Genomic DNA, 12,500 nt, shown 5'->3' on the forward strand with positions numbered 1-12,500 from the left:
TGAGTGTGAGGAGGCTAGTCTGTCAATCTCTTGAACATCTGTCTTTATTTGATACCCAAATTGTGACTTGTCTGTTTGTAGGGGTTGAAGATTCGAAGCAGGTGAACGACTTTGTTCGGGAAGGATTACAAATGAAGGATTTCCATCATCCGAATGTGATGGAATTGATCGGCATCTGCTGGGTAAAGCCACACAGCGACACTCTTCGACCGTCTTCTCCACTGATTGTGTTGCCATACATGGAGCTCAGCGATTTAAAAACCTATTTGAGAAGAAACAGACCAGGAAAACGTTTGAGTGAGAAGGTATAGGCAAGAGAGTGTTGTGTATGAGTTTGTTGTGTATGACGAATGTTTGTCATCAGGGTAACACAATCAGTCTTGTTCAACTGCTCAAGTTTGGCCATCAGATTGCAAGAGGAATGGAGTATCTGTCAAACGCCGGGATTATTCATCGAGATCTCGCTGCAAGGAACTGCATGTACAAGACAATGCTGTCTAATTAATTTCCATATATCTCAGTAGTGTATCTCTCGTTTTATATTGTAGGGTCAATTGGGATTTGGAGATCAAAGTTGCCGACTTTGGTTTGTCTCGTATGATGGGAGGTCATGATTATTATCGAATGCGACATTTTACCCGATTGCCAGTGAAATGGATGGCTCCAGAGTGTCTCATCGATCTCATCTTTTCCGCAAGTTCTGATGTGGTGAGCCTGCAACAAAGAAATAGAAACGATCACACATACAATATGATACACACATATATATATATATATATATATATATATATATATATATATTCATATATATCCTATACTCTAGTACGCCAACCCACGCTTCCGTCTGTCTGTCTGGATGGATGGATGGATAGATGTCTGTAAAGCGCCGATCGACACGATGTCGGTCTTGGATCGTCGTGAAATGCTGCGACCCGGTCGAGTTCGGCTGTCGGAGACGAACAGTCTAGTCAGATTTCCCCTAAACTGCCTCTGACGGCCAGAAACAAGACTTTGTCGGCCTGAAATGAGATGCACAGTAGTTTGTTTGTTCAATTACCTGAGTATGCGGATGTGAGGTGCACTTGCCAGCTCCTGTACGCCATCCTCTAATTCCCAGAGTGCAAGATGTGCCCACTGCAGTCGGAGTGAGCTGTCTCACTGGGCTGATTTTGAGTGTGTGTGTCCGTCCGTGTGTGTGTCCGTCCGTGTGTGTGTCCGTCCCTGTGTGTGTTTGTTCATGTGTCTTCTACACGGAAGTGGTGTACAACGATTGCCACTGTCCAGATTGCCACCGCCCAGATGGCGGGTTAGTACTAGTATATTTAGTTGCATTTTTGTGTGACATTGGGTTTTGAGTGTAGTGGTCATTTGGTGTCACTCTGTGGGAGGTAATGTCGTTGGCTCAAGCTCCCTATCCTGGAGTCGATAATCAAGACATTGTTTCGTATGTGAAACGAGGGAAGAGATTGCAGAAGCCCGACAAGTGTCCGGATAGAGTGTAAGTTGTGAGTTGATTGGTGGTATGAAATTTAGTGGTACGTGTTCTGTACTTTTATATTGTTGTTCTGATGGACAGTGTGAGTGTTCGTTCATTCGCGCATACCTGCATGCATGAATTGACCGACTTGTTGATTACCAAATAGGGACACACACACACACACACACACACACACACACACACACACACACACACACACACACACACACACACACACACACAGGGACAGACAGACAGACAGACAGACACACACACACAGACAGACAGACACACAGACAGACAGACACACACACACACACACACACACACACACACACACACACAGGGACAGACAGACAGACAGACACACACACACACACACACACACACACACACACACACACACACACACACACACACACACACACAGGGACAGACAGACACACACACACACACACACACACACACACACACACACACACACACACACACACACACACACACACAGACAGACACACACAGACACACACACACACACACACACAAACACACACACACACACACACACACACACACACACACACACACACACACACACACACTCAATCAATTCTGCGTGTAGCTACGAGATCATGCAACTGTGCTGGAAGACACGACCCGAAGATCGTCCAACGTTCAAGTCCCTCGTGACAGACATCGAAGAGTACCTAACCGACATAATGAACTACTTCAACCCACTCGAGTCGAACGACCAACGGTCTTCTGATCCATACATCACATGGCAGTTGATGTCAATCACCGAGGAAGATGAAAGTAATGAAGACAACATTGAGCAACACAAAGAGCAAATGAATACCAACAAGCAAGTCGTGACGAGACGCGATTCATCGAAGTCTCAAATTTCTTCAAAACGGTCTGTGAGCTCGAATGGACGCAGCAGCTTAGCTCAAACGTTTGGCAACTTTGCCAGGATGATCTCATCTCGAATGAAACGTCCAACGACGTCCAGCAAGTCCGAAACGAAAGCTAACCGCAGAAACAGTTTGGTAGCAACGGATGCAGACAGCGACTCAATCGATGATTGAACTTGGTGACACACTAACTCCATACTTGGTGAGTATACAGTATACATGCAGTGATGCTGAGGGTCTTAAACTCATAATATGTACTGTACATCATTGGACTCTCTAGTGCTCCTACAAGTACGTTAGTCAGTCGGTGGAATGTTGTTGTATACTTTGATTTTTTAAGTTTATACGAAGGTTGACGAGTGTTTGTTTATTGAAGACAATCGTCTACTTTCAGACACACAGAGACTCAGTGAGTGTAACGTTTCTATTGCTATGATATATATCCATAAGGCTAGCAGTCTGTGAGTCGGTGGAGCCTCAAAGACAAACCAGAAGTCGATCTGCTTACTCAAAAAACTCACTTTTACTAAAGAGCTGTGGATAGGTCTGTCGACTAACAAGCTGTAGACTTTTGCTTGAAGTATCAGAGAGAGACAACACAATAAGTTGTGTTGACATATCATAGTCGGGGCAATTTTGGTGAAGACAATATGTGCCAAATGTTTTTTGAAATTTTTCAAATGTCAATTTGGGTGATATCTATATTGAGTGCTGTTGTAGGATGTCACCCTGGTATGCTCCTTATCTTCTGTGCGCTGTAGATCTGGCATTTTGATAGGGTAGTATGCATGTGTGTGGAGACGGATGCGGCGCAACTGTGTGAAGTGGGGGTTCATGGAAACCGACAAGTATTGGCGAATTTTAGTTTGACAATCCACTCGTCAGTTGACAAATTACCAAATTACTTAAACCGTTGCCAAAATTTCCCGGTCTGCGGTAAATTGCTCGCATACCAACTACAGTCTAGGCATAACTGTATGGTTTAGTGCCTTCGGAACTCGGCTCCTTCAAGCTCTAACAGCCAAGGTAGTAGGTAGTATGAGGTACACCACTTCACTGGAGTCTGCTTACCACCGCAATGGTATCGCTTTAAGGGAGACAGCAATGTCACAGTATGATGAAGCTATAGTTGTTGGGCATGCACACAAGAACAATCCCTTACGAACTACTTGAATAGTAACCTGTGGGTTACTATTTTTCAAACTGATCCGAACCACAGGTTAGTTGCTAATCGAGCATGGCCCATTGGGTTACTATTTTTTCAATGTCTGCTATTGTGGTTCAAGTTGAGGTAGAGAGGCTATGTATGCAAATATAGAGGAACACACTCTTGACTTTAGCCTCATCCCCAGACTCACGTGACTCAACGAGACCAACACTGTCAAGCTCACGTGAGTGAGGGGACAAGACTACTGTTGACGCATACAATTGCAACACTGTCAAGTTACCATAACCCGTATTCAGTTACTGGTAGCTAGTTTAATCAGTGTCCTCATATAATGTCAAGGCATCTGTAACTAATCAAGCACAAGTCACTATTTTTTCAAACTGATCAGATCAACGGGTTACTATTCGAGCAGGATTATTAATCGAACACGGGTTTCTGTTCAAGGAAATACCGTTAGAAACCATTGCAACAGCTAACATGCACCGCACGAGACAGTCACGTGCGGCACGTGCCCTGATAGATAATGTACCGCAGCTTATCTAGATCGATTCGTCTTTCCAGGATCTGACGCGAACGTGAACACTGAACTGCAAATCAAGTTGTGAGGTAAAGAAACTAAATAATTCGTATGACAGAGACCGCTTTTGCCGTGCGAAAATCAGAGAAAGACGTGCACATTGCACACAGTCTAGGCCAGGCTTCGGTCGTCGCAAATAGTTCATCAACAAAACCGTTGCTATAAGCACATCTACCGCAAACCGACGTCGTTCCGCTTTTACATGCGACTTCAATCACTCTTGCACAGTAACGAGAGGTGAAAGCGAGCCTAGGAAAGCAGGCTTTTTTGTGACGCTCAAGATTTACGATGTCGCACACTGTCACTGTCCGAATCTAGCAAGAAAAATTATAACATACTTACAGTCAATCTATGCTAACACCGACGTAGGAAGCGGGGACTGGGGAGCTTAAGCCCCCTCGCTCAGTGTAGGAATTGAATTTTTTGTGTCAGTGACTATTGCAAATGTTTACGGTCTGGCAAGCGAGGTAGTTTTGACTCTAGCCTCGTACTGTACCCAGACCCATGATGACAACCATGATACATACACGGTACATGTACACTCCCCGCCTCTCCCCCCACTCCCCCGCTCGTGAACATCTTCCTATGCCACTTGAGCATAAGAAATTGTACTAGAAATGATACAGCAGGAACACATACAACAGTAAACACATAATAGGCTACGGCTTGTTCACACTGGCCCTAACTAACTAGCTAGAGGACGCGCGTACATTACTGTAATCATGATTATTTCTCCATTAGCTAATGCACTAGCTAGAGCTAAATTTGGCTGTTCACACCGCTCCTAATCATGATTACTCTAATGCCAATCTAAAGCTTGTAGGGAGCAGCTTTACAACGCCTTTACTATCTAGAGGACGTAACATCTGCACATGACGGCAAGTGTGAAGACTTCGCTTTTCACCAAAATTTGTTGCTGTCTCTACTCTACGTTGGACGTGCTCTACGTATGCTGCCACTGGAAGCAGAACCGTCCTCCCTGTAGTCGCCAAGTGGGCTTTCGGCATCGTCCGTTTGAGACACGAGTCGAGCACACACAAAACCTCCATCTTGTACACAGATACCGGATATAGACGGTATTTATGATAAATATTGACGCTATCGCGTTCTGCACGCGACTCACTAAATTTGAAGAGGTGTGAACACCTATTTGTGTCCTACTTTTAGTAAATCTGCGCAAATGACAATGACTACTCTAGCTCTTGCTTGTTTAGTGACCACGCTCTACTGTGTCCTGTACCTTGAACATAATTAACCGCAATGCTGTATACCTACACAGTAGATGTACGTACTACATGTTTGAACTCGCTGCAGTCTAATCTTAGTATCCGTCAAACACGAAATAGCTACTCGTCACTCGTTCGCAATTCGATCTACACGATTTGTACGGCATCGATGCCTACACCAGACGGTCTCCGTGGAAACAAAGTATAGAGCACGCATTGACCGTGCCAAAACCGTAGACGCGCAGATCACCACGAAATACGCTCTACAACCTTTTTTGCGTCCACAGGTCTACGTCTAGCTTTACCGTCTAGAGTGCACGCAGACGGATCCAATGTATAGTGTAAGTATCTAGAGTGAGGCTTCTTGTCCGTTTACCGGATTACGTTTGGACTCCTGCTCTCATCAGAATATTCACAATCCGTCGCCGTGTGACGGTATTCCTTCCAGAAACTCCGTTCATGGCACAATTACGCAACTGACTCGAACCAATTTAGTCTGACGGATATACCCGACTCTGCCACTAGCTAGATAGAGATTAGTAGCAGCACCGGAGAGGTTTCGTGTCGACGTCGGTGATACTGCGCGAGCATGCTTCTTCTCCTCTTCGCACTTCTCTCCGTCGCTGTCGGCGACTACTGCCGACAGTCTCTACAGACGGCCGAGTGTCCGGCGGCGGCGGCTAAACTTGTGTCGGCGGCGGCGGCTAAACTTGTGTCGGCGCCGACGTCGGAGTCCACAGTGACGAAAGTCGGCATCGGCGGGATGTTCTCGATTTCTCAATGGGATAACGACGGCCGGGGGCGCTGCTCAGCGTGTCATGCCGGTGCGCGTCGCCTTCAGTTGTTTGCCGTCGAGCAGACGGAAGCCATGATTGAGAGCATCGAGCGCATCAACGAGTCCGGAATGTTGGGAAACGCGACACGTTTGGTGTACGAGGTCTGGGACACGTGCGGAGACGATCGAGACTCGCATTGTATTTACGCACAGGCGACGGAAACGTTCTCGTCCGAACTCCTGGCTACAGTGGTGGGCCCCTACTATTCGGACACAAGTTATTCGATGAACAACGACGCTTTGAAAGCACTGTATAATAATCTGGGATTGTCACAAAGGATTACAAATATTCGAATTCGAGACAGAGGAGTGTGGAGTCTGCTCGACTATCCCTACATGTACAGCCAGGGTATCAATATTGGTGACCTCAGAGACCAGCTCGTCATGTTGCAGCAGACTTGTGAGCTTCAAGCTCAAGCTGCTGTCGATTTTCTCGAGAGAGAAGGATGGTATGACGTCACAGTCATTGTTAGTAATGATTACTGCGGTGGTAGATCGATGGTGAAGTTTGATCAAGCGGTCAAACAATCAAGATCTTACTGTCGATTCGATGTCAACTATGTACAAGAGAGTGGGAACATTGACTGGCCAGACTATGACACAGAGCGTAAGGCAATTGCAGATTCAGAAATTCATACTTTTGTTCATGATATTGAAATCAATGATGCCTTGAATCGACCAAAGAGACGCAGTAATTTAGTCGTATTGTCTTCGTTCCCGTTTGCCTTATCATTGTTCAAACAGATGCTGACTGTTAGTGATACGATTACATCAGTCGGTGGGATCTTTCTTGGCGAGTTGTGGGGTGATCCTCGAAATGTCGACGAGTTGTACAGTCACATCACACGCCTTGTGCACGAAAAAAACGACACCGTGTTTGCACTTCGATTGGAATCCAACGGCACAGAAAAATTTCAAGACTACATGTCGTCGATCACGTCGAATTCGTCTAAATTACATCGAAATCGTTGGCTGGGAGAGTACTGGGAGGGTGTCTTCAAATGCAGTCTTACAAACAAGACTTGCAATACAACAGACAGACTACCTGCCCACAATTGGCCCATACTGAGAAACTACAAGGCAACACTGGTAGCAAACGCCGTGTACGCCACGGCCCAGTATTACAAAGATTTTTCTACAAAGTTTCCCAATGAAGCAGTCAACGAATTCTTTGAGGATCAAATCTACAAACTCAACAGTCTCAAACCGTTATTCTTGCCCAGCAAGTGGATAGGCAACACAATGACTATAGGACAAGTACATCAGCCCGACCTTGACGTCATTCACTTTGACGTCATTCAGCCACTCACGTCCACATATGAAATCATTCGATTACAAAGTGTAGATGAGACCGAAATGGGATATGAATTGTATGCCAAATGGAGATTAACAGATCCTCAAAATGAAACAGGAAAGCTTGAGTTAGATGAAAAGAAATTGAATCGAACCATCGAAATGTGCCTCACTGCCACACATACTGTCATTACATCCACATCATCATCTCTCTCTTCATCTGGTTTGACTCAAGCTCCTGGTCTCTACAACTGCAATGATGATCATCTGTATCCAATGGCGACTGTCGTCTTCATCACTCTACTTCTCCTTGTCATCGTTTCTCTCATCTGGACGTCAGCTCGTGGCAAAGTCTCACACCAAGTTGTTCACATCGTCGTATTCTCACACAAGAAGGTCGCACTAATTGTCTCAACCGGTCTCTCCATTTCTGTTAGTCTGTGGATCGTGTTCAGTACATCAGCGACCAACTGTGAGACCCGAACTGCAGACTTTCTTGTCAATCTTGTCAACACGTCGTGTTACAGTGTAATCCTACTCAACTTGGCATCGAAACTATTCGAACAGCCGTTGACTAAATTCCTCGTTCAATCTATCGGCTTCATCCTCTTTGTCACAACTCAGGCATCCATTGCTGCTGTAGCACACTTCCACCTTCCATCAGAAAGAACCAACAAAACACTACTTGTTTACTGTCTTGATGAACGACAAAAACCTCTAGTTGTCATATCGTACTTCTACAGTGTTGTCTTGCTGTCAGGGTGTGTATTTCTCTATATCATCAAAACATGCCGAAAGAAGAGACGACAGGCAAAGACTTGCATCAAGATAACAACAGCAATCATTACTGCTTCAGTTTATGTCATTTTCGTTGCTCTCTTTGTGTGGGCTGATGCAAGCTACTGCGACGTTCACACACGATTGTTTGCTCTCGTTTCTCTGTATCCATCGATCGTCTGTCTGGTGTTGGCGACGTTTGCCACGATCGCCTGTGTGTACAAAATGCGAGAGAAAAATCGTGATGACATCGATCTACCATTCGAAGTGCAGGGTATGATGGGCAGTAACATAGGGAGGTTGATTGAAATATTTTTTTCAATTGTTTGTTGAAGGGTCGTACATGGAAAGACGAACGACACACAACTACATATTTCCTGACGTACCTGGACTGGCTGGTTTGACTCAGAACGAACTCTTGGATGACGACATTCGAAAAGACGTGAACGATGTGCTTATTGCAGATGGAAGGCTCGTTCTGAAAGTCAGAATTGGGATGGGTAAGCACTGATAGACAGGCTACATAGGAATTAGTATGGACTGGCAAGGAGATGAAAACAAACAAGGAAGCACAAGACAGACAAGCAGACAGACATACAGACAGACAGATGGATGGACGGACAAACAAGCACAGACAGACAGAAGGACAGACAGGCAGGCAGACAGACAAACTGACAGACAGACAGACAGATAGAAGGACAGACAGACAGAAGGATAGATAAACAGACAGACAGATTGTCTCTGGGTTGCTGAATGCTTGTAGTTTATAGCTCATTCTTAGTGAAGTGTATAGTGTGTAGATTATGGACAAGGTACATTTGAACTTACGTACTTACTATTTTGCTGAAATGTAATATAGTCTTGTGTTCGAAAATATATAGACAGACAGACAGACAGACAGACATATGGACGGCCGGACAAACAAGCACAGACAGACGAATAGACAGACAGAAGGACAGACAGACAGACAGACGGACAAACAAACAGACAGACAGACAGACAAACATACAGATAGACAGACAAACTGACAAGCAGACAGACAGAAAAACAGACAGACACATGAACAGACAGATAGACAGACAGACAAACACAAGGCCAATTTTCTTTTCACCAACCCATTCTCCATTCAATACATGTCACTGCAATCCTTAGGAAATTTTGGAAACGTATTCAAGGGTGTTCTCGACGAAGTCAGACCCGTAGCAGTCAAAACCGTACAAGGTCCAATAAATACACACACACACACACACACACACACACACACACACACACACACACACACACACACACACACACACACATACACACACACACACACACACACACCACCCACTCACATACCACACACACACACACACACACACACACACACACACACACACACACACACACACACACACACACACACACACACACACACACACACACACACACACACACACACACACCAACGATCCATCATTTCACCAGTCACCATCTCTCTACTAGACATAGTGACACGAAAAGATGTCAACGATTTTATCAAAGAAGGACTTCAGATGAAAAAATTCAATCACCCAAATGTCATGGACCTAATCGGCATCTGCTGGCTGAAAGGGACTGAAGCCTCTCCGGCATCAGCCGCTCCGTCTCTCGTCTTGCCCTACATAGAATTGGGAGATCTCAAGACTTATCTACGAAAGTGTCGTCCAAACAGATCACGAGAATCTGTAAGTTTGACAGACTCATTCAAAATGCCACTGTTAAGTAATTACTTAATTATAGATTATAAATTCTATAATAAATAATAAATAAATAAAGTAGAGACTATACATTATATAACAAACGAATTAATTAATTATTTATTTATTTACTTACTATAGAATTTATAGTCAATAAATAAATAAATTAATTAATTATTTATTATAGAATTTATAGTCTTTAATTAATTTTTTTATTTATTTACTATAGAATTTATAGTTTCTAAATATCTAAATAAATAAATAAATTATAGACTACATTCTCTAACAAATAAATAAATAAATAAATTAAAGATATAAATTCTATAATAAATAAATACATTAATTAATTAATTAATTATAAACTTTAAATTTTATAATTAATAAATAATAGATATGATTAATTAATTAATTATATACTATACATTATATAACAAATAAATAAATATACAAATAAATTAATTAAAGACCTATAAATTTTATAATAAATAATATATATATATGATTAATTAATTAATTATAGACTATACATTCTATAATAAATAAATTAAATAAAGACTATAAATTCAATAATTAATTAACTAATTAATTAATCAAGTTTACACCATAAATTCTCTAACAAAAAGATTAATTAATTATTAATTAAAGAGTATAAATTCTATTATAAATAATAAATAATTTTATTAATTGTAGAGTCACTATAAATTTTGTAATAAATAAATAAATAAATTATAGACTATAAATTTTATAATAAATAAATAAATTAATTAATTATAAACTAAATTTTATAATTAATTAATTAAATAAATAAATAAAGTAAAGACTACAAATTTAATAATTAATTAATTAATTAATTATAGACTATAAATTCTTTAAATTAGTGCATAATCGAATGCAAATTTGTGTGATTTCTATCTAACGGCTCATAGATAAACCCGCTGAATCTAAAGCAAAGTGTGATGTTCATGGATCAGATTGCAAAAGGCATGCAATACATTGGCTCACAGGGAATTATCCATCGTGATCTTGCAGCCAGAAACTGCATGTACATAGCATGCTGATGTTGTTGTCTATACAAACTCTATGAATGTGTAGCTTTCTTTGTTTGCTTTCAGGGTGAATACTGACTTGGAGATCAAAGTGTCTGACTTTGGGTTAGCTCGAGCGATGAAGGAGGGGAAAGACTATTACAGAGCGATTCACGAGGTGCAGCTGCCTGTGCGATGGATGGCACCCGAAAGTCTCATGTACTCGACGTTCACATGCAAGTCTGATGTTGTGAGTGGTGTGTGTGTGTGTGTGTGTGTGTGTGTGTGTGTGTGTGTGTGTGTGTGTGTGTGTGTGTGTGTGTAGTGTGTACATGTGTGTGTTCATGCATGCGTGTGTGCATGTGTGTGTGTGTGTGTGTGTGTGTGTGTGTGTGTGTGTGTGTGTGCGCGCGTGTGCGTGTGTGTGCGTGTGTGTGTGTGTGTGTGTGTGTGTGTGTGTGTGTGTGTGTGTGTGTGTGTGTGTGTGTGTGTGTGTGTGTGTGTGTGTGTGTGATACTAAGATCTACTCAACTAATTGCAGTGGTCATACGGTGTGACTATTTGGGAAATCATGACTCTAGCTCAAGTGCCATACCAAGGTTTAGGACTCAGTCCTCGAGGAATTCTACCATTTCTACACGAAGGAAATCGACTGGAGAGACCAAGTGGATGCCCAGATGAGATGTATGGGTAACACCTACTCACAGTATTCATCAGCCAATTAGATCTCGACAAGGATACTCGTGTAGATGGTAGACAAATATGATTGGTTGGTAGTTGCCTGTCTTGAAACTAGACATGGCACCACTGGGAAGGAGACTGACTTGTTGACAAACAGAGAAACAAACAAACAAACAGATGAAAAATAGCATACACAGGAAGGAGACTGACATGTAGACAAACCGTTTGCAAGGAGGCTGACTCAGAGGCTGACTTGCTGACACATAGAGCAAACAAACAAACTAACAAGCAAATAAACAAACAAACAGACTAACAAAGTAATAAACAAACAAACAAGCAAATAAAGAATAAAACAAATAAACAAACAAACAAACAGATGATAAACAGAATACAAAGAAAGGAGACTGACATGTAGACAAACCATTTGCCGACTCAAAGGCTGACTTGCTGACAAATAGAACACACAAACAAACAAGCAAACAAACAAACAAACAGACAGACTGACAAAGTAAAACACAAACAAAAAAATGAAAAAATAAACAAATAAACAAACAAGCAAACAGATGATAAACAGAATACAAAGGAAGGACTGACATGTTGACAAACCATTTGCAAGGAGGCTCACTCAGAGGCTGACTCGCTGACTTGCTGACAAATAGAACAAACAGGCTAATGAACAAACTAACAAGCAAATAAACAAATAAACAAACAAACAAACAGGCTAACAAAGTAACAAACAAGTAAATAAACAAATAGACAAACGGACTAACAAAGTAACAAACAAACAAACAGACTAACAAAGTAACAAA

The 12,500-nt window shown here is 42.1% G+C and overlaps 3 protein-coding genes across 3 annotated transcripts in view; all 3 read left to right on the forward strand.

Annotated features, from left to right (window-relative positions):
- The window catches only part of LOC134180873 (uncharacterized), a 9,618-nt gene extending 6,831 nt beyond the window's left edge, over positions 1-2,787 (forward strand). The window contains exons 5-9 of the mRNA XM_062648059.1: positions 82-305; positions 365-480; positions 549-708; positions 1,362-1,498; positions 2,100-2,787. Of these exons, the coding sequence (XP_062504043.1) occupies positions 82-305; positions 365-480; positions 549-708; positions 1,362-1,498; positions 2,100-2,562 (1,100 nt within the window). The 3' untranslated portion in view covers positions 2,563-2,787. The remainder of the gene's footprint in view (positions 1-81; positions 306-364; positions 481-548; positions 709-1,361; positions 1,499-2,099) is intronic.
- A 3,161-nt stretch (positions 2,788-5,948) lies between these two features.
- Positions 5,949-7,615, forward strand: LOC134180874 (metabotropic glutamate receptor 3-like). Its single transcript, XM_062648060.1, has 2 exons — positions 5,949-7,564; positions 7,606-7,615. Exons 1-2 carry the CDS (start codon positions 5,949-5,951, stop codon positions 7,613-7,615), a joined length of 1,626 nt encoding a protein of 541 aa, XP_062504044.1.
- LOC134181037 (fibroblast growth factor receptor-like) overlaps positions 7,609-12,500 on the forward strand; it is a 7,284-nt gene continuing 2,392 nt past the window's right edge. Inside the window, exons 1-7 of the mRNA XM_062648236.1 lie at positions 7,609-8,538; positions 8,600-8,764; positions 9,417-9,485; positions 9,753-9,973; positions 10,912-11,027; positions 11,098-11,260; positions 11,552-11,694. Coding sequence (XP_062504220.1) covers positions 7,650-8,538; positions 8,600-8,764; positions 9,417-9,485; positions 9,753-9,973; positions 10,912-11,027; positions 11,098-11,260; positions 11,552-11,694 — 1,766 coding nt within the window. The 5' untranslated portion in view covers positions 7,609-7,649. The remainder of the gene's footprint in view (positions 8,539-8,599; positions 8,765-9,416; positions 9,486-9,752; positions 9,974-10,911; positions 11,028-11,097; positions 11,261-11,551; positions 11,695-12,500) is intronic.

Source organism: Corticium candelabrum, chromosome 6 (genome assembly GCF_963422355.1).
Source record: "Corticium candelabrum chromosome 6, ooCorCand1.1, whole genome shotgun sequence".
In the NCBI taxonomy this organism is placed as follows: Eukaryota; Metazoa; Porifera; class Homoscleromorpha; order Homosclerophorida; family Plakinidae; genus Corticium; species Corticium candelabrum.

Coding starts and splice junctions, on each gene's coding strand:
- LOC134180874 (XM_062648060.1), top strand. CDS start 5,949: ATGCTTCTTCTCCTCTTCGCACTTCTCTCCGTCGCTGTCGGCGACTAC.